At 44.8% G+C, this 21,668-nt stretch overlaps 2 protein-coding genes across 6 annotated transcripts in view; one reads left to right on the top strand and one right to left on the bottom strand.

The window, feature by feature from the left end:
* Window positions 1-21,668, bottom strand: part of LOC128342870 (uncharacterized) — a 47,416-nt gene that overhangs the window by 11,642 nt on the left and 14,106 nt on the right. The window lies entirely within an intron of this gene.
* LOC128342871 (uncharacterized) lies at window positions 728-21,390 on the top strand. 5 transcript variants are annotated; one of them, XM_053290920.1, is made up of 6 exons: window positions 728-1,052; window positions 4,879-5,268; window positions 13,681-13,746; window positions 14,540-14,596; window positions 14,909-15,039; window positions 20,284-21,390. In XM_053290920.1, the coding sequence occupies exons 1-6, from the start codon at window positions 1,019-1,021 to the stop codon at window positions 20,290-20,292; spliced, it is 687 nt and encodes a 228-aa protein (XP_053146895.1). In that variant the 5' UTR covers window positions 728-1,018; the 3' UTR covers window positions 20,293-21,390. The 5 variants fall into 5 exon arrangements, 3 of the variants coding, with proteins under 3 accessions (XP_053146895.1, XP_053146894.1, XP_053146896.1); XM_053290919.1 differs by having other exon boundaries at window positions 728-1,048; XM_053290921.1 differs by lacking the exon at window positions 728-1,052 and adding an exon at window positions 3,372-3,455.

Here is a 21,668-nt window from a genome sequence, read left to right on the forward strand (position 1 = left end):
GGAAGTTTATGAGGAGTCAAGCTAGGGGTCATAGAGTAGAGGCAAGCAGGTAAGGAGATCCTCACAACCACCTCTGCTCCCAGTGCCCCTAGTGGCCATTAGGATAGTTGTTGCAAAAGGTCGATGCCCTGGAACTCCATCTCTAACAAGGGGCGTCATCCGTGCTTTTGTGCTAAACGGCAGTTGGGTCAGAGGACTCCCTTCAACCCAGCTGCTGAATGGAGTGGGTGAAAAGGTCCTCTTGTCCAGCAGCTGCTTAGCACACAAGCACAGAGACGAATACGACAAATATGTATATACCGCTTTTCAACAAAAGTTCCCAAAGCGGTTTACATAGATATAGATAAAAATAAATAACATAGATATAAATCAATCAATCAAATGAATACAATAAGGGAATGAATAAAACTGCATAGATATAAATAATAAATTAAATTAAATGGCTATATAAAATGGCACGTCCAACCTTGGTTTTAACTGACAGATGATAAGCAAACGGGAGCGTGCACAGCTCCCAAATTAGGCTTCTCCTACCTTGGAAGTAATTAGCCTAGGCAGCAAGAGGTCGCTGGTTCTAATCCCCACTAAACACCTATATCAGGCAGCAGCGATATAGGAAGATGCTGGAAAGGCATCAACTCATACTGTGTGGGAGATGGCAATAATAAACCCCTCCTGTATTCTACCAAAGACAACCACAGGGCTCTGTGGGCGCCAGGAGTCGACACTGACTTGATGGCACACTTTACTTTTACCCTGATTTTGATCATGTGAACTGCCCTATGCTCTGTGAACTCCAGGACGTTCGTCATTACTACTTCTGTTTCTATGAAAGGAGAGACAATTCCCTCTTATGAAGCCTCTGCAAAGTTCCGCTAGACCCAAGTGACCCTGCTGGGAGCTCTGGCTCCAGCTATCTTACCCTCAGCAGAGCACGTGAGTGTCAGAGTTTTGTGGGCGATGCCATGCAGTAGACAGAGGGCCTCTGAAGGCAAAAGAGAGAGCTGTCTTTGCTGCAATGGCAGGGCCGTGGCTGTTCTGTCTGCTGGTGGGTAAGTAAAGGGCTATAGACAGGAGCTGTTTCTATAAAGAGGGTGTTTTATATACATTCAGTAGGGATGTGCACGGAACCAGTTCGGAGGCCCTTTATGGGCCTCCGAACCGGTTCGAAAGGTGGCTGGTTCTGCTGGTTCGATGGCCGGGGTGTTTGTGCTGCTTTAAGAGCGGGGGAGGGTGAATTTACTCCTCCCTCCACTCTTCCCCTGCCAGTGCTCCTTTTTTCTTAAGTTAATCAGGGTGGCAGTGTACCTCCCTGCCGCCCCGTTACCCCTGTTTACCGGATACAACCGGAAGTATCCAATGCACCTGCTGGGGAGCGAGATACTATGCTTTATTCTTCTTATTTTTGTTTTCCGCCACCACTTTTTGGTGGGGGTCTTTAAAAAAACCCAAAACCTTAAGGAACCTAATCCCTGGATTCCCATAGCGATAAGGTTTCTTTATTCACAGTTTCCATATTCATGCTAATTGCTGAGAATGGAATATCTACAAATAAGGAGGGCCTCCTGCCTTGCGTTATCCTTACCTCAAGTCTATTTAGAGATTTTAGTCTTTATGCTATTGGATTACCCAGGAGCACCTGTCTATGTAATCTCTCAACCAATCCAGAGCAAGCAGCTCTGCTCCTTCTTTAGTTTAGATTCTCATCCTTCTAGACAGAAAGGGGAAGGGAGTTTTCTATGAACAGCTTTCATAGTTAGTGAAAGCACAGTTTACCCACCTAAGGAAATAACAGTTAGCGCATCCACAACCTTCTATATGCACCTACTGGGCCTGTAATCTCAATTTTTAACTACAAACCCCCGCCAGCCGAGCCTCTGGGAATGTAAGTCATCCACATGCTTGGAAATTAAATAAAGCTTTAAAACCCAGCTGGAAATCAATCCTTTCTTTGAGTGAGCACTTACTTCATAATATCCCAGGATAGCCAAGAAACACACTGCCGGTATGTTATTGCTTTAAAATACTATGTGTTTGGCAGAGCAAGTTGATGTTTATTTTGATCAAAGATCAAATACAGAGATTAAAGCAAACAATAAATACATAAAAATAATACAACCAACTGGATCATGATTGTACCAATTGTTGTCATATTTTCACTGCTGCTGCCTTTAGCTACTGTGCGTGTTTTGGTTTGATTTGTATCAGAAAGCAATAGCTTGGTATAGAGCCCCTCCAATCTGTCTGGGTACCTCTGCACTATGTGTTTGCATAGTGCCTCATATGTTTGATCTTGATGCAATCCTTGTAGCAATCCTGTAAGGTACATAAGTTGTTTGTTGTTTTGTTGCGGTTGATTTTTTCATTTATATCCTGCTCTTCCTCCCAGGAGCCCAGAGTAGTGATTATTATTGGGTATTATTGTCTCCCTATCACAGCTGAAAGGGTGGGGCTCACCTGAGGCCTCCTACTGAATTCATGGCAGAGGCAAGATCTGAACCAGGGAAATCCAGACTTGCAGCTCAGACCCGTAGCCACTGCACTATATCAGCTCTTATATTATGATAGTCTATTGACAAGACATGTTCTAACATCTAAAAGAGTCAGGAAGAAATCAGGCGCATAGCTAGGGGAGGCTGGGCTCATGTTCACCCCTCTCCCTGGTGGCCCCTTGAGTGCACCCGTCACTCCCCCTGCATGTGACATCACATGCAGGGGGTGTGGCCAGTACCCACAAGGACCCACTGGAGCAAATTCCCCAGCCAATTTTGTTGGCCATGTGTTTTCTTCGTTTCCCCCCTCACTTGGAGTGATGGAGAGAACGAAGAGCACATGTAGCTGGTGTTTCGTTGCCGGTGTAGCCAGCACCTGGAAGGGCCCACATGGCCCTCTGGAGCTCATTTCCCAGCAGAAAACATGAGGTTGTGGGAGGGGCAAGCCAGGTGGCTCCCAGGAGCTAGGTGGCTTGTGTTCTTTCAACACGTCTGCCCAATTATAGCTCCACCACGAGGAGACTGGACATAAGAGTGCATGGGAATGGAAATCATCACTCTTTAAAATAACAAGTCACAGAATTTTATAGTTGGAAGAAACCTTGGCAGTCTTCCAGTCCACCCTCCCGTAGTAGGAAACTGCTGTGGCCTCCCTGACAGGCGTCTGTCCAGCCTCTGCTTGAAAACATTAAACGGAAGAGCGCTTACAACTGTACGAGGCCGACTGAGCCACTGCTGAACAGCCTTTACAGTTAAGAAACCCTTCCTTCTGTCTTTACTGAATCTGCTTTGTCCTGCACGTTCCATTTCGGAAAGAGAAATAGCAATATATTTCTACACACACACACACACACACACACACACACACACACACACACACACACACGTATTCATAAAGAAAAGCATTCTTCTTTGAATGTGAAAAGAGTATTTCCTTGAGGTAACTGCAGAAGCCCAGCAATGGTGAGTGGATAGGTGGGCAAACTATTTGTCTAGTGGGGAGCACCTGACCCTCCCTGCCATCCATAAAGCCTTCAATCCTAACCCTTGTCTTCATTCCTGCTCAAGCGGAACAAAGGGTTTGCACATGTTTATTATCCTGCTGGCCATGCCACATCTCTTCAGTGATCTCTTCAGTTACCCATCCCATTCTTCCCCTCTATTGTCTTTCCCAATGGCAATATTTAGACTGTGTGCTCCTCAAATGCAGACACCTGTGCACGTTTTGCTCACACTTCATGTATGTCGATAGGGCTACCTATAGTGCTTGCCTTGGACTTCTTTTAAGTCCACAGATACAGCGTGCCTTTCATTCTTTACCACTTTTGGTCCTTCTCCTTCTGGTTCAGTCCCATTGGTCTACCATATTTGCCAGCAACTAGTTTGGATGGCTTTAAAAGGGGCTTAGACAAATCCATGGAGCACAGGTCTATCAATGGCTACTAGTCTGGTGGCTGTGGGCCAGCTCCAGCCTCAGAGGCACAGTGCCTCTCAATACAGGTTTCAGAGGTGTAACAGCAAGAGAGGTAGCATGCCCTCAACCCTTGCCTGTGGGCTCCCCAGAGGCATCTGTCCAGAGACGCAAGTATTTGGCGGTATACAAATATGTCTAATAAAACAACAACAACAACAACAACCAGGTAGTAGTGGAATAGAAGAAAAAGAAATAGAAAAAATCACAAAATACAAAGATCTACAAATTGAAATTGAAAGGCTGTGGCAGAAGAAGACCAAAATAATCCCAGTAGTAATTGGCGCCCTGGGTGCAATTCCAAAACACCTTGAAGAGCACCTCAACACCATAGGGGCCACAGAAATCACCATCAGCCTATTACAAAAAGCAACTTTACTGGGAACAGCCTATATTTTGTGACGAGATCTATAATAATAACAACAATACTGATAATAAAATTCAGCCATCCCAGGTCCTTGGGAAGGACTCAATGTCTGGATAAAACAAACCATTCAATAACACCTGTCTGACTGTGTAAACAGAAATAATAATAATAAATAATAATTTGGTAGGCCACCGTGTGAAGCGGGATGCTGGACTAGATAGGCCTTGGGTCTGATCCAGCAGGGCTGTTTTTATTAACGATGCTCCCTGTTGACCTGACTCAAGGAGCCAGTGGTATAGTGGCTAGAGTGCTGGACTAGTACTGGGGAGACCCGAGTTCAAATCCCCATTCAGCCATGATACTTGCTGGATGACTCTGGGCCAGTCACTTCCCCCTCAGCCTAACCTACCTCACAGGGTTGTTGTGAGGAGAAACTCAAGTATGTAGTACACCACTCTGGGCTCCTTGGAGGAAGAGTGGGATATAAATGTAATAATAATAATAATAATAATAATAATAATAATTCTTACCCCTGTTCTTTCTTCCAGGCTCCAGTACAGCCCTCTTGTTGACTGTGCCCAAATCCCCAATTTATATCTCAGCTGGGAATACAGCTTTGCTCTCTGCCTCACTGAATTTTTCTACTTTGCTGCCAGACTACTTCCAACTAAGGTGGCATTTTGTCACTGGTAGCTGTCTGGTGCTGTTGCTCAAGGCTGATAGCTGCCTGGCAGAGACAGCTCCTAGAAACTGGAGGGACTCCTGTGAGATCAGCATTGAGAAGACAGAGAGGTACAGTTTTCGAGCAAAGCTGTCTTCTGAGGATGCTTCACTGGTACTCCAGGATGTGAGAGTGGAAGATTCGGGGATCTACAGCATCACAATGCTGGCTTTGGGTGTGAGGTTGTTGGCCAACATCAACCTAACTGTGACTAACGGTAAGAGAATTAGGGTATGTCTGTGATAATGGTGCCCAGTGGTTTCAGTTCATTACAATGTGGTTTGGTTTGACATTAATTTAAAAATTAATACTTAACATTTGTATAGCACTTCTGAGTGTTCAAAGTATTTCATGTAAATTATTTTATTACTGTACAAGGGTTCTCAGACTTGGGTCCTCAGATGAGTACAATTCCTATCCAGTGTTCCCTCTAACAGGGATTCCCAGATGTTGTTGACTACAACTCTCATAATCCCCAAGCAAAAGCCATTGTAGTTGGGGATTCTGGGAATTGTAGTCAACAACATCTGGGAATCCTGGTTAGAAGGAACACTGCTCCCATCATCCCCAGCGACAGTGGCCAAAGTCCAGGAACATCTGGGGACCCAAGTTTGAGGACCGCTGTAATACATAGTATTATTCTTACATGCCTTTCCTCCAAGGAGTTCAAAACAACATACATGGTCTCTCCATCTCCATTCATTTTATCCTCACAACAATCCTGAGGTTGAAAGAGACTCATTGGCCCAGGATCAGCTACATGGTGAGCAGGGATTTGGACCTGGGTCTCCTTGGTTCTAGTCCTTTAATCACTACGCTGACTCTCAGTCCCTTCTGCTTGGTTTGTGGAGGAGAATTGCCAGGGCCAGCCCAAGCCCTCCTAGCATCTGAGGCAGCATGTCAAGCCTCCGAGAGCAAATCCTTCACCTTTACCAATTTGCCATCTGAGATGGCCTTCATCTCATGAGCAGGCTAGCTGTGGGCACTGTGAGAGCTCAGTGGTAAGCGTTAATCCTACCACTTAATCTTTAATCTTTTTACTACTACTTCTACTACTACTACTACTACTACTACTACTACTACTAGACTGCTTCTCAAAGAAGTTTACATAGAGAAACTGCTCCTTGTCCCAAAGGGCTCACAATCTAAAAAGAAATATAAGGTAAAACCAGCAACACCCACTAGAGGGATGCTGTGCTGGGCTTGGATAGGAGTTGCTCTCTCCCATATAAGAGAAACACCACTGTTTCTCTTATATGTAGTGCCTCTTTGCCCAGTTAACAGGGGATATTTTAAGTTCTAAGGCCCTCTGGGACAGGGAACAATTTTAGTTTAGTGTATTTCCACTCTGATAACTTTTTGTTGTTGAAAAGCAGTATATCTTCATCATCACCTCCAAGCAGGGCTGGAAAGAGTAGTTTGTAGTTAGCATAGACAATAATGAGGTAGATGGACTTGACTCTGTAGAAGGCAGCTGCCTAGGTCTGTTTTAACAGAATCGAGCAATGCGTCACACAGTTCCTTATGGACATTTCCTAGGTGATAAATAAAAGAGGTAATAATCTCAGCAGAGATACAGGAGCAATGGGTACATTCTAAAGGTAAAGTGTGCCGTCAAGTCCATTTCGACTCCTGGCACCCACACAGCCCTGTGGTTGTCTTTGGTAGAATACAGGAGGGGTTTACCATTGCCTCCTCCTGTGCAGTATGAGATGATGCCTTTCAGCATTTTCCTATATCGCTGCTGCCCGATATAGTACCAGTGGGGATTCAAACTGGCAATATTCTGCTTGTTAGTCAAGCATTTCCCCATTGTGCCACTTAAGGTGGCATGGTACATTCTAGGGAAGGGAAATAGGAGGAGAAGGAAGGGGAAACTTCCTTCATTCGCCAGGCTTTTGCCCTGTAGTTTACCTATTTGGTTTTTTTCTTTTTTGTTAGTTACTTTAGTTTTTAATTTAGAATGTAATTTTAACGTTGTCTTGCTTTGCATGTTTTTGTATACCGCCCAGAGTCTTCGGAGTGGGCGGTATATTCAATGTTTCTAATAGAATGAAAATAAACAAAAATAAACTGGGATGGGGAAATGAAGACATGGCTTGCAGGAAGAGGGGACAGTATACCGTTTGAAACTGTTAGAGGTTGTTGATTCTTACCCACAATAGGTAAAACAGCAGAGCACTAAGGAATGAGCACACACTCCAGTTACAGAGTAGGTAGCAGAGGATGGTTTGGATATTGCAGCTGTTTAGAGAAAACACATGGAGATCCTGTCCCATCTAAAGGACTACATAGTGGATAGGTAAGGAGAGAGAGAGAGATGTTTCCATCTGCTCTCTAGGAGGAAAGGAAGGATTGTGTGACTCAGCACAGGAAGTGCTGCAGAGTCAGTCCAGGGGTCATAGAGTAGAGACAGATAGGGAGACCCTGACTCACTGTCTCTACACCCAGTGCCCCTAGTGGTCATTTGGACTGTTGGTGCAAAAGGTCAATTCACTGGAAGTTCATCTCCAACAGAAACCCACTCATTCATTGTGGTTTTTAAGCTTGTCTGTGTGCTTCATCAATGAGACAACCGGTAAGACCAACTTCCCTTGACAATAGTGTGCAATGTGCTATGGGTGTTTTAGGACACACACACACACTTTTTTTGGTCAGACTGGTATGATAGGAAGGCCCCAGAAGACCTGACTGGTGTGCCATTTGAACAGAGTGCCTGCCTGTCTCATGCAGAGTGCCTAATTTCTAGAGATGTTGCTACTGGGGCTCCAGTCTGCCCAGAAACTGCAGCTTCTGTTCTAGAAACTGTTCCCTCTTCTCTCTTACAGTGGAGAGAACTGTGGAGATTCTTTGTGGCTACTCGTTGGTGAGAGGAATGCACTCTGCACATTCTCAAAGGCCCTTTGATCTATTCTGACATGTGACATGTGTTCCAGAGCTACGTCCTGCCACTTTAAAGAGAGGACAGGGCTGAGAGGAAGCATTGCCCTAGTATTGTCTACATTATAATTTGCAAATTCCCTGCAGCAGAGATGTGGCAGTCCAGGGTTCCTCAACTAGCAGTAAGGAAGGAGATCCCTGAAAGCAGAATATTAAAAAAAAGAGCGAACGAGCTATAAAACAGGACTGGCATGGATTAAATAAAAAGACAATGTAATAAAGCACTACCATATACAGTGAAATAGAAATGAATAGTAGTTCATTTTGAAATATTTGGTTGAAAAGTCAAAAATGAAATACTGCCAGGCATTTTCATATCTAAACTTAGGTCAAAGAATGAATATATGTCCAAATGTATTTCAGTTAATAACTCCATAAGATGATACAAGGCTAGGCGGTTATTTTTGTGAACTGCCTAGAGCCTTTGGAGTCAGGCAGTATAACAAACAAACAAACAAACAAACAAACAAACAAACAAACAAACAAACAAAAGAAAATACTAACCACAATGATTCTTAAATCCCAGCACTGAGCATCCCTCCAATGGCTGTTGCACATGTCTATCTTAGGTTTCTTTTTAAGATTGTGAGCCCTTTGGGGACAGGGAGCCCTTTTATTTATTTATAGATAAATAGACCGCTTTGGGAACTTTTGTTGAAAAGCAGTATATAAATATTTGTTTTATTTGTACTATCACAATAATGTAATTTAAATAATGCAAACTTCTGTGAAAGTTAACGAGATCTTGACCAAGTTATTCCAAGACATTCTGCTGCTTAGTATGTGTAATATTGTATATTGCATACATTAATACTATATATGTAAATAGGTTTTTGTGGAATACAGTACTGTATAATCAATGTCACCACCTTCTCAGTTAAAAACAGCTCAAAAATAGGAAAAAGTCCTCTACTTCCTCCTTTCCTTAACTTACTTGTAACCAATGATGTTTTTAACTTTTAATATGTCCTGAGTTTTTAACTTTGCAGGATTCATCTGAGGAATGAGAAGATTTCTAGCATTTCCCCTTCTTCACTTGTCATAGTGCGTCAAAACTGGAGAAGTAATACCTACTCAAAATCTAGAGGTGTTTTTTTAAAAAACAACAACAAGAGATACATAACAGGACTGGTGTGGATTAAACAAAAAGACAGTGGCCTGGTTCAGACATAACATGGAACTGTGGGTCCAATGGAACTATGGTTCCATGCCTCCCTCCCTCATCCAGACATTGGGGAGAGGGGCCTCTCAGCAGTTAGCAAGACTGCAGAGCGGTGGGGAAGTGCAGGCTTCCTTCTTTCTTGAGAGAAGGCCCTCACAGCCAATAGCAGTTGGAGCAAGGAAGGAGCTTCCTCCTTCAACTCCGGCTTGGAGAAGGCTAACAACAGTGCCAGCATTAGTATGTAATGCTGGCACAGGCAAATCAGAAGTTGGAACAAGACAACGTAGAGATAACTGAAGGTGACAAATGGGGTTTGTGGAGGGAAACTACGGGTCCATTTCCCCCTTTAAATGTAGTTCCTCTTGTTTGGATGATCGGTTAGTGAAACTGGAGGTGAAGGGACCTCCGGTTTTTTATTATGTCTGAACCCAGCCAGTATAATACAGTACTACTATCACAGTAATGTAATTTAAATAATGCATACTTCTGTGAAAGTTAGACCATGACTAAGTTATTCCAATATGTCCTGGTGCTAAGGAAGTGTAATATTGTATACTGCGAAAGTTTCTACTGTACACGTAGGGTTTTTTTTTTTTTGGTGGAAAACAGTATAGCCAATGAGTCACCACCTTCTCAGTTAATAAACAGCTCAAAAATAGGAAAGAGTCCTCTAGTTCCTCTTCTCCTTAAATAACTTGTAGCTGATGAGTTTTTAACTTTTAAAATGTCCCATATGTCATTGAACTTTTGCTTGCGTAATAGCTTCTGAGCAGCATCCATCTGAGGAATGAGAAGATGTACAGTATTTTCCCGTCTTCATTTGCCATAGTGTTTCAAAACTGGAGAAGTAAAACCTCCTCAAAATCTAGAGATTCCTGCCTGCCAACTTTTCCAGTTTTGAAGCACTGTGGCAAGTGAAGAATGGAAAAGTGCCAGAAATCTTCCCATTCCTCAGACTACCGGTTTGCTTGCCTTTGCTGGATTCCTTCTGATGTTCTCCAACATCAAGAGTTTCCAGTTTTCCTCCTCCCTTCTCAGCAGTATTCAGTGACTGAAAGCACTTGCCTGTGGGTCTTCCCATACGGCAGTCAAGTGCAGGATATTCAAAGCTTTTGCGGAATTTCCAAGTGGAATCTTTGTACACACGATGCTCAGGTTTCCAGGCTACTTCCTAGTGCTTCCTAGTTGACTCGGTCCACACGCTGAGCAGGGACTTGGTGCAGTTTTCACAGTGCACCCTGCCAGCCAACTCTTGCATTCCGAGAAGAAGCCACCCTTTTCAATGATCACTTCTGCAGTGACTGGGGGGCAGGGTGGGGGCAGACTCTTCTGAACTGGCCAGCAGGCAGTGCTGCAAAAATCAGGTGAGGTCCCTGCTCTGCATGTGTGCAGACAGAGTAGTGTGGAAGTCTGCAGCAGTGTGCGTATGGAGAATTCGTTCATGCTTGAAGCTTGTGTGAAAACTCTGAATATCCTGCACTTTATTGCCCCATGGAAAGATCCTGTGTCTGGCTGCATAGGGGCCAATGAGAAGCTGAAGCAGTGCCATGCTGCCTGGCCTGCTGCCCTCTGTAAACCTCTGAGCAAGCCGTTATATAGGGTTTCATCGGTTGCTTTGAGGATGTACTTAATTATTCCATATTAGAAAGTTCATATTACCTTGTTTTCATAACTGCTGGTGCATTTTATCGACATTTATGGCCTTCCATGGAACTCTAGATGGCACACATAGGATTTTAAAATTATGTCCCTTCCAGATCCAAACACACTGAGAAGTTCAGCAAGCTTTCTGCTTCATGTGCCCTCAGACCATGCCAGGGGATCATGCCATGGCCTTGGCACCCCTGGCTGGGCTGTGCGTGGGGCACATAGCCCTTGCCTCATCCTTGTAGATTCACGGCTGCTTCCCAGAGTAATGATGTTCTGGCCTTTGTTTTTGAGAAAGGAGATACAGTGGCTGAGACTGAGCTCGAAAGTCCCCTATGGAACTTTCACCTCAGTGATAAGCTAAGCTGGCAAACCACTCATTACAGTTTGCCATAAACATAATTCTGACCTCCTGTTGTAAGTGGGCAAGAATGACAGTTCAGTCCCCAAATAGCAAAGCAAAACCAGTTTGGTGAGAAAGGAGCAAAGCAAGAGGTCTTGAGACAGTTCTTTAGTACTGAAGAACTACAAGGACTTATTTAAAGGAAAGGTTACAAACGAATGTGAAAAAGCTTGCAGCTTAATTCCAGCTGTAGCTCATGGCTGAAGAGAGAGACCAAAACAAACAGCCATCTCTGGAGAGACAAAATGGAGACTAACACTGGAAGAACAAAGAGGGGAGGAGTCCAGCACTTTTATCCATGACCCTAACCCCCACCCCGCCCCCCACCAGTGGTCACTATGAGACATTGCAGCTGAGAGCTGATGCTGCTAGGATCCTAGCTCCAACAGTAAGGAGTAGTGAAACAATACCAGTGAAACACCTGGACACTCTATAAAGCTACATAAACAAGCTGCTGCTTTACTATTAGTTCTAGTCCTGGTTGGTGTGTTTATTTCCATGTATATGTTTTGTATGCATTTCCCACAGAGAAGATTGATTAAACTGAGACTGCTTTGGAACTCACACACAAAGTTCCCAAGCAGTCTATAGCAATAGCAATAGCACTTACATTTATATACCGCTTTATAGCCAGAGCTCTCTAAGCGGTTTACAATGATTTAGCATATTGCCTCCAACATTCTGGGTACTCATTTTACCGACCTCGGAAGGATGGAAGGCTGAGTCAACCTTGAGCCACTGGTCAGGATCGAACTTGTAACCTTCTGGTTACAGGGCGGTAGTTTTTTTACCACTGCGCCACCAGGGGCTCTTGGTGCCTGAATTTATTTGTATCCCAATTCTCTGCATAAATATGCACTCAGTCACATTCAGTTATGTAGAGTCCACAGAATGAAGGGCTATGATAGGCAAGGACCAGGAAGCAGAGTAAAAACAATACACTTAAACATTTAATCAAGCAAATCTTGCCATTCTATTCCACAGCAAGACAATCCAGCCTCCTTCTTTCTTGTCTCACTTTGTCATTTGTATGCTCCACCCCACAGTACAACACTGGCTGTATACCGTGCTGAAGTGCCATAGGGAACTAACGCCAGCACATTTTGATGTTCTACCCACTGCGGTTTTAGAGGGAAAATTCAATAAAATACCCTATGCCGAACTTTATTGCCCATCTGGTGTGGGAGTCATTGAAACAATGGCACAGCTTGTGTTATACCGTAATTTCAATAGAGACATCTTTAAAAGGACATTGTTGAACTGGAAAAGGTGCAGAAGAGGGCAACCAAGATGATCAGGGGCCTAGAGCACCTTTCTTATGAGGCAAGACTACAACACCTGGGGCTTTTAGGTTTAGAAAAAAGATGACTGCGGGGGAGACATGATAGAGGTCTATAAAATCATGCATGGTTTAGAGAAAGTAGAGAGAGAGAAATTCTTTTCCCTCTCACACAACACTAGAACCAGGGGTCACTCCATGAAATTGATTGCCAGGAGGTCTAGGACCAACAAACGGAAGTACTTTTTCACACAATGCATGATCCACTTGTGGAACTCTCTGCCACAGGACGTGGTGACAGCCAACAACCTGGATGGCTTTAAGAAGGGTTTGGATAACTTCATGGAGGAGAGGTCCATCAATGGCTTCTAGTCGGAGGGCTGTGGGCCACCTCCAGTCTCAAAGGCAGGATGGCTCTGAGAACCAGTTGCAGGGGAGTAATGGCAGGAGAGAGGGCACGCCCTCAACTCCTGCTTGTGGCTTCCAGCAGCATCTGGTGGGCCACTATGCGATACAGGATGCTGGACTAGATGGGCCTTGGGCCTGATCCAGCAGGGCTGTTCTTATGTTCTTATATCCATACTCATTATATATTTATCTATTTTATTTTATTTTATTTATTACATTTCTATACCACCCTATCCGAAGGCTCTCTTGCCCTTTTTAATTTATTTTCCAGGCTGTTCGGATTACTTCTATGTCCATTGTCTTTTTGTCTGACAAGAAAGATGAGATTTCTTTAAATGTAGCTAAGTTTTGTCTGTTAGTAGAATTTGATTAGATTTTATCAATGTTTACTCATGAATTTAATTTAGAGGATAGTATATCCTCTTGATTAGTTGGATCTATCTATCTATCTATCTATCTATCTATCTATCTATCTATCTATCTATCTATCTAATGTATATACCGCCCAAACTTTAATCTCTTCGTTATTGGTTAGTAGATCAATGAGTATATTATTATTTTAGTTTTCACCTGTGTGACTGTGATGTGTTTCTTCTGATCAGTGACCGTAATACAGATGAGGAGGAGGAGGAGGAGGAGGATGACGACGGCAACGATGACTGGGCTGTAGCAAGAGCCAGCCTGGATCATTGAATGGATTTCTTCCGAATACCAAAGTTCCATGACAAAAGAGAGCCAGGATGTGAAAACAATACATAAACAAGTCTCTTCTTTCCTTCCTTCCCCCCAGAAAGCAGTGTTTCAAACCACCAGACTGAGAATTCATCTAGCAGGCCAGTGCTGCCCCTTCCCTCAAGTGAGTTCTCTTTGCCTGCCTCTTTAGAGACCCATAAATCCCCCACCAACCCACCTCCTGTTTAATTTGATTGTCAGTAAACGGCAGTAGGAACCAATGGATTTTTAAAGAAGTATGTGCTGCCCTTCCACTAAAAAAATCTTTATGGTGGATATATTGGATAATGTAGCCATGGAGGATTGCCATGGAGTCTCCGAGAATCAGCGCTAGTCTCCAAAGGACAATTCTAAGCAATCCTGGATATTTTAATGGCTTCATTTTGTGAAAAATGCTGTGGGGGAAACATCTCCGGGAATAACTTCAGTCAGCAACCCTAATATCAGACCAATCATTACTTTAGGCAGTGTGTGGCTCAAGCTTCAGAACTGGCTCAAGCTATTACATACTGGCCAACATGTCCCTATTTTCCCATTCACCTGAATGGAAAAATAGGGACATGTTGGCAGGTATGCTATTATACTGCCCTTGGTGAAGATGAATGTTGCTGCATCTTGTTTGGGGCAACTGTGTTTGCTCCTCAAGCATTTTCCTTGGAACTCTTTTTCCCTGTTCCTGCAATAAACAAGGGGAAGGATTTCAATTTGGAAAATTAGGGTGTGTGGGAATGGACAAATCTGCTCTTCATCTCAGATGCTTGGGACAGCAGGGCTTGTGTGGGGTAGAAGCAGGACCCAAACACTGGGCCCAGTTCAAACTTATAAGGTAGACTATTGAGGCATTCCCCTTTCAAAATCAGCTGGGATTAAAACTTTGGTTCCACGAGGCAATTATAGCACTGCTTCCCCCATTACAGAAGCCAGAAGCCCTGCAGGAGAGGAAGAAGAACATCTGCTTCCCAGGCAGGTCCAGGGTGAGAGCCTGTGTGTGTGCCTGTCTGTCTGTCTGCTGCTGCCCCCTGCTGCTTGCCGTCTGCCCTGTGGGAATGACTGCTGATTGGTGGGGACTCATTATTTGGTTTTGTCCAGAATTGTCAAGAGCTGAGATGCCACCACATGCTCCAATACCTTGTTCAGAAGTGGCAAGCTGGAAACTGGCCAGGCCAAGGCCAAAAGTTGTTCAGGGTGGCTTAGAGCTAGAATGTCCCTACATTTCCTTTGGCCGCTACCCCCAGAGTTTGTGAGCTAAAAGTTTAGAGGTGATGGTGCCCGTCTCTTTTCTACAGTGAATTCAGAGGTTCACATCGCTTCAGTGAAGGCAGTGAATGACCACAGAGTAGACTACATGGTGTCCAATATCATCCGGCTGAGCTTAGCGGGCCTGGTCCTCTGTCTCCTTGGGCTGATGATAGCCAAGGTAAGTGATGCAGCCTAAGCCATTCATATTGTTTCAAGCTCCCCTGCCCCCGCTGCTTCCAGTACAGGAACTTTAAGGAGCCAGTGTGGTGCAGTGGTTAGAGTGTTAGAAACCTGAGTTCAAATCCCTATTTAGCCATAAAACTCACTGAGGGACTCTGGGCCACTCAGTTATCTTTAAACCTAACCTACTTCCACAGGATTGTTGCAAGGATAAACATAACCATGTTGTACATCACTCTGGGCTCCTTGGAGGAAGAGTGGAATAGAAATGTAATATATGAAATAAATTAAGGCAGCTCTTGCAGACTTCATTTTCTTTACAAAAGAGAACACCAGAGACATATGGGGTCTGAAAAAGCTTGTTGTTTAAAAACATCTTACCAAGTTACACAAGATGTCAACTTCTCCTGCCATCTATCCCCTGCTACCTGAATTAAAATCCTGTTCTGTCAGGGCTGGTCCCTGACACATCCATACAGAAGGCAGCTTCTGGAGGGAGCAAAGTCCTATCCTGATGAGCCACTGCCAAGTAGAAGCTCAGCTCAGCTCCCTTTATCTTCTGACAAGGGCAATGAGAAGGCAAGATCCTGTTGGATACTTAGTGCCATCCTGGTTATCTTCTGTGACCTCTATCATCTGTACCCATAGTGGGTACAGAAGATAACCAGGATGGCACTAAGCAGCATCCAACAGGATCTTGCTCTCTCATTTGTGCCATACCCCTCCTATAGATGAATAGGTGGGAAAATGAGGAAGAGCTATAGCTGTGCATGCAACAAGACCCAGGTGCAATCCTGGCGTCACTGGCAGAGCCTGACCGCCGGCGGCCTGTGTGCGGCCGTGGTGGTGGCCCCACTGACCCCGCCCCCTGCACCTGTCTGTCTTCCCTGCAGGGAAGAGCCGCTCCTGGCTGCGCTGCGAACCCTTAGTTTAGCTCCCGAAGGGGCCGCACGGCCCCCGCTTGGGAGCTAAACGTCAGACGCAGTGTGGGTGGGTGTTGGGGCTGCAAGTTGTGACCCCTGATTGGGCGCGGCCCAGGTTTTTTGAACCCCTTGGCCCAATGGTGGCTCCGCTCCTGCCTGGTGTCTCCAGGTAGGGCTGGGAAAGATCCATCTGAAACCCTGTAGAGCTGCTGCCTTGTTGCAAACAATACTAAGCTAGATGGACCTATGGTCCTATGACTCTGGGCAAAGCAGATTCTTCTGTGTCAATGGAACGTGGGAGCCAAGGTGGAGCTCATTTATATGCCTTGAGCATGCCATCTTGCTTGCTCACCTTCAGACTATACAGACCACTGATATTCCAGCTTGAAGAAGCAAGTTGATACCTTTAGGACTAATACATGTGAATACACTTTTCTGTTAGTGATTGGCAAACCCCACCGTGTCAAGCTCTCTAGTGCCTGACCAGAGCAGGAAAGCCCAACCTATTATTTCCCCCCGTTGTTTGTCTGAATACTTCATGATCTCATGTGAAGCTTGAGCTTGCTGGTGAGCAGTTATCTCAGTGTGCCCTTGCTTGGCCTGAACAGAAAAACTCCAGTGGATGAGAAGGCAAGGGGCTGCCAAATTATAAAGAGAGGAGAAAAGGGATCAGTTCCAAGCTTGTCTGAATACTTCATGACCTCAGTGATGTCTTTGGGAACATGACTGTCAGTCTGGTCCGATCCCCTCCCCAACCCCTCCGTAAAACCCCAATGGCCCCCTTCTCCTGCCCACCTGCCTCCTCCCCAAACCCCTCATGCCAACCTGTATCATGGTGGCAGCAGAAGAATGGGAAGAGATTTTTCTCCTGGCTCCCCTCCCCAAAGCCTACAACAGCATCACAGCTGGCCTGAGGCAAGGAGCACTGGGGACCGTAGTCCGTCCAGCCATGAGTCAGCAGCCATGAGTCACAATTCTCAGCACTCATCAGGACAATGACGACTCCATCTCAGGCATCAGGGAGGGGAGGGGGGTCCCTTTGTATATGTCTTCTCAACCCATCTAATATCCAGCTAAATCAGGAATTGCTCCCCCCCCCACCCCACAGCATATTTTCTTCATTCACTGCAGGAAGAGAAAAGCCATGAATAAAAGAGACAGCAAACACTACCAAGCTGCATTGGAATCCGCCTTCCCACGTGCCTGCAAAGCAATATCTCCCTCCCGCTAGAGATAGCAGATGCACATGACATAGATGGGTTGTAACCCCAACTACTGATCCCTTTTCTCCTCTCTTTATAATTTGGCAGCCCCTTGCCTTCTCATCCACTGGAGTTTTTCTGTTCAGGCCCAGCAAGGGCACACTGAGATAACTGCTCACCAGCAAGCTCAAGCTTCACATGGAGGGCATATACGGGTGCCAGGTGCGCCACCCTTCCTGGATTGGCACAGATGCAAAGCAGGCGCCTGAGCTGGCCTCCCCATTGGGAGGAAGGCCCCAAGCAGCCAGGCAAGCACTTTGCCTGCAGTGCTGGAGCTCAGCCCTGGTTTGGTATTTTCTCCACTCCTGGGGTCCCAGGGCAAAGAATGAGTTCCAGGGAGGTCCTGCTGGGTGGGTGGGTGGGGGAGCACTGGGTCCCCAGAGTTCCCGGGTTCCTATGTGGGGCAAGTACAGGAAGGCCAGCAAGCTCTGGCTCCTCAGGGTCCATTGGATCCTTTCCTGTTCTACTGTGGTCCCAATAAAAATTGCTCTCCTTTCCGAAACTCCTAGAGAAGGTCCCAGACTCAAAGGCACCAGTCAGAGCTTCCCTCCCAAGGCTAATAGCAAGTGGGGTGTATGCATGTGTGTGATTTTTATCAAGTTAGCACAAGGGGAGGGGAGGGCTAACCACCACACCTCCATTTGTGCCAGGAGCCCATCCTGATCCCCTACCCTTCAGCTGTTATTTTATTTTATTTTATTTTATCTTATCAGAAGCTCTCTAACTCTATGTCTAACATCACAGGTGATTTGACCATCATAGTTATGATATCCAAGGGCATAGCAATCGTTGGGCAAGGGAGGCTAATTGTCCCAAGGATCCCCCTTGCCCTCAGCCAGGGCTCTCACTTGCCCACCCCTGCACCCAGCTGGCAAGCAAAGCTGGCTGGGGAGGGATGGACTCTCCTCTACCCCTGGATCCAGGGGTGTAACTATAATAGGGCAGGGGGAGACAGTTGTCTGGGGGCCCACTGCCTTGGGAGGTCCCCCAGAGGCAAGTCACATGACTGACTCCCCCAGCCACGCACCCGCCTGGGCTTCCTTCCATTGTATTCATCCTCTGTAATTGATGTGAGTGTTAAGTCCTGGAGCTACCAGAACTTTCTCTAGTACCATTAAATGACTTGCATCGTCCACAATTTACAAAAGCTTTTTAAAAAATAATTTAGGATGATGTGGCACATAGGTGTGATATGTGTGTATCTCTCTCTCTCTCTCTCTTAGGATGATGTGGCACATAGGTGTGATATGTATGTGTGTGTGTGTATATTTATATATATATATATATATATATATATATATATATATATATATATACCTATGTGCCACATCATATATATATCACACCTATGTGCCACATCATCCTGAGAGAGAGAGAGAGAGAGAGAGAGAGAGATCTTAGGATGATGTGGCACATAGGTGTGATATGTGTGTGTGTATATGTATATATATATATATATACCTATGTGCCACATCATATATATATCACACCTATGTGCCACATCATCCAGAGAGAGAGAGAGAGAGAGAGAGAGAGAGAGAGAGAGAGAGAGAGAGAGATCTTAGGATGATGTGGCACATAGGTGTGATATGTGTGTGTGTGTGTGTGTGTGTGTGTGTGTGTGTGTGTGTGTATATATATATATACCTATGTGCCACATCATATATATATCACACCTATGTACCACATCATCCTGAGAGAGAGAGAGAGAGAGAGAGAGAGAGAGAGAGAGAGAGAGAGAGAGAGAGAGAGAGAGATCTTAGGATGATGTGGCACATAGGTGTGATATGTGTGTGTGTATATGTATATATATATATACCTATGTGCCACATCATATATATATCACACCTATGTGCCACATCATCCTGAGAGAGAGAGAGAGAGAGAGAGAGAGAGAGAGAGAGAGAGAGAGAGAGAGAGAGAGAGATCTTAGGATGATGTGGCACATAGGTGTGATATGTGTGTGTGTATATGTATATATATATATATACCTATGTGCCACATCATATAGATATCACACCTATGTGCCACATCATCCTAAGAGAGAGAGAGAGAGAGAGAGAGAGAGAGAGAGAGAGAGAGAGAGAGAGAGAGAGAGAGAGAGAGAGATCTTAGGATGATGTGGCACATAGGTGTGATATGTGTGTGTGTGTGTGTGTGTGTGTGTATATAAACTTCAGTTATGGGGGGCTATTTTAAAATCTTGTCTCTGGGCCCACTCCAACCTCGGTATGCCCCTGCCCTGGTCATTGGCCCCTCCCCTGCATCTGATGTCAGACACAAGGGGGCAGGGCCAGTGCAAAGAACAGGGCTGTCAGCAGCAGCATAGTTTCATTTTCTCATTTCCCCTGTCTTCCTTTTCTCATTTCCCCTGACCTCATTTCCTCCATTCCCTCTTTTCCCTGGATAGGAGCTCCCTTTCAGCAATTTCACAGGGGAAATGAAACTATGCCAGGGCTGTGACCACCCTGTTCTCTGCACTGGCCCCACCTCCTTGAGTCTGACATCAGACACAGGGGGCATGGCCTGGGGGAGGGTATGCTTCGCGTGCGTAAAAGAACACCCAGTGGGCGGGGGAGCTGCCACTCAGACGTTGTCAAAGCTCCCTATGGGCCTGATGGTATCATTGTTTTCTGAGTGTGTTCATCTTTCAATCCCACCTTGAAAAACAATCCCACTTTTCCTGTTGTACATAGCTAATATGTATGTATACATATTATATGTGTCCACCATCTTCACTGTCTGAAGAAGTAGGCTGTCATTCACAGAAGTTTCTGCTTCAATAAAGTTATCCAACTTTTAAGGTGTCACAGGAGCTCTTCTGTGTTCTCATACTTGAGAGGCTGCACACAATGTTTAATCCAGTAGTTTCACACCATTGCCTCTTCTGCTATTCATACCAGGTTGGGCATATGATTGCTTTCTCTTGCCAACGTCTTCTTACATGTTTGAAAATTATCACCACATCCTCTAAGAATTGTCCTTTTCTTGATTACAGATGAAAGTTCCTTTCATCATTCTCCCCAGTAAATGCCCCAATTGTTTTTGATCTCCTAGGCCCAGTAAGAAATGGACGACCTCTGCAATTCAACATGCATGGAATTTGAGGGGTTAAGAATTCATCCCTCCCTGTCCTGCCCAGTTCTGTGACCTGATGAGCAAGTGACTTCCAGTTGACATCCTCCTCTCACGTCCCATATACCTTTCAGGGTAGAACCAGACCTAACAAGAGGCACAGAACTACTGCCGCACTGTCCCTTCCTGGTATATTTAGTATAACGGAATGCATGAGATGATATCCCCATGCTGCACATTTCCCCAGCCTTCACATCATTGGATGGAGTGGGCAGGAAGTGCACAGCATAACTACATCACACCCATATTTTGTGTCGTAGTTCATGATATTTCAAAGGAGGAGAGATATTAGCTGGCATCCAGACTAACCCTGCATTTGGGCAAACAGGTTTCAGTAGCTAGGATGTTTCCGTAGCTAGCTCTGCTAAGTTGGGAGGAGCATACATTCTAGACAGCTTTGCACCCACACAACCTGTGGAGCCCTTCCTGCTTGGAACCCTCTTCTGTTCTGATGTGTTGCACAGAATCATGCTGAGAAGAGCAAGTGGCTGCACACTAGCCTAGGGTTGAGGTCAGTGTTCCCTCTGATTTTTATCATCAGTGAGTGGAAACAGTTTTGTTCTGGGTGGCAGTTTCAAGGCAGTGTGCGCACATAATTATCTCTCACACAGAGAAATATATGTTAACACTGCACCGCGCATAGTGTGGCATGCAAATTTTTTACACCCCCTGTCCCCCCTCTTCTTCTGCAGCTTATTAATCAACACTGAAACTCATTATTCATTACTAAGTACCATGAATATGCACCATAAATATGGAAGGAAAAAGAAATGTATTTTACAATTCTACTCTATTTTATTACAAATAAAAACAAGGCAATACTTCAACAAATAGTTACTGGAAGTGATAATACTTCATTATTCAAATTAGTATGGTAGAAATAGTATTATCACACTGCTGCAGATGGTAGAATAGTATTATCACACTATTTTGTTGCATTTGATTGCCATTAGTCACCATGGGACTATTTTAAGCAAGATAGAAAATAAATCTTGGCCTCTGAAGAGTCCAAATATGCACTTTTGCCCTTAATAAATATTTCGATATAGAAAGAGAACGTTGGTAAATGACATTTTTCTTAATACAATATCCATGATTTATACACGAGCTCTAGCTAGGTCTTAAGTTGCAGCTTGCATCATGCTGAAGTCTGCACGCTCCCAGGAGCCAACTAACGAAGCTGAACTTAAAACTGGTTCTGATAGTACAGATAGTACAGTATCAGTATATTTTGAAGTTTCTTTCTTGAATTCCCCCTCAAGGCAGAACATGTATTGTCCCATTTTCCATTTGGAAGATATTCCCCC

The sequence above is a fragment of the Hemicordylus capensis genome, chromosome 2, assembly GCF_027244095.1.
Source record: "Hemicordylus capensis ecotype Gifberg chromosome 2, rHemCap1.1.pri, whole genome shotgun sequence".
NCBI classification, from domain to species: Eukaryota; Metazoa; Chordata; class Lepidosauria; order Squamata; family Cordylidae; genus Hemicordylus; species Hemicordylus capensis.

What these genes read in the sequence shown, in the direction of transcription:
- LOC128342871 (XM_053290919.1), top strand. Translation starts at nt 961, where the DNA reads ATGCCATGCAGTAGACAGAGGGCCTCTGAAGGCAAAAGAGAGAGCTGT. An exon ending in CAACCTAACTGTGACTAACG is followed by an intron (nt 5,269 to 13,680) that starts GTAAGAGAATTA and finishes CCTTCCCCCCAG; the next exon opens with AAAGCAGTGTTTCAAACCAC. An exon ending in GCTTCCCAGGCAGGTCCAGG is followed by an intron (nt 14,597 to 14,908) that starts GTGAGAGCCTGT and finishes TCTTTTCTACAG; the next exon opens with TGAATTCAGAGGTTCACATC.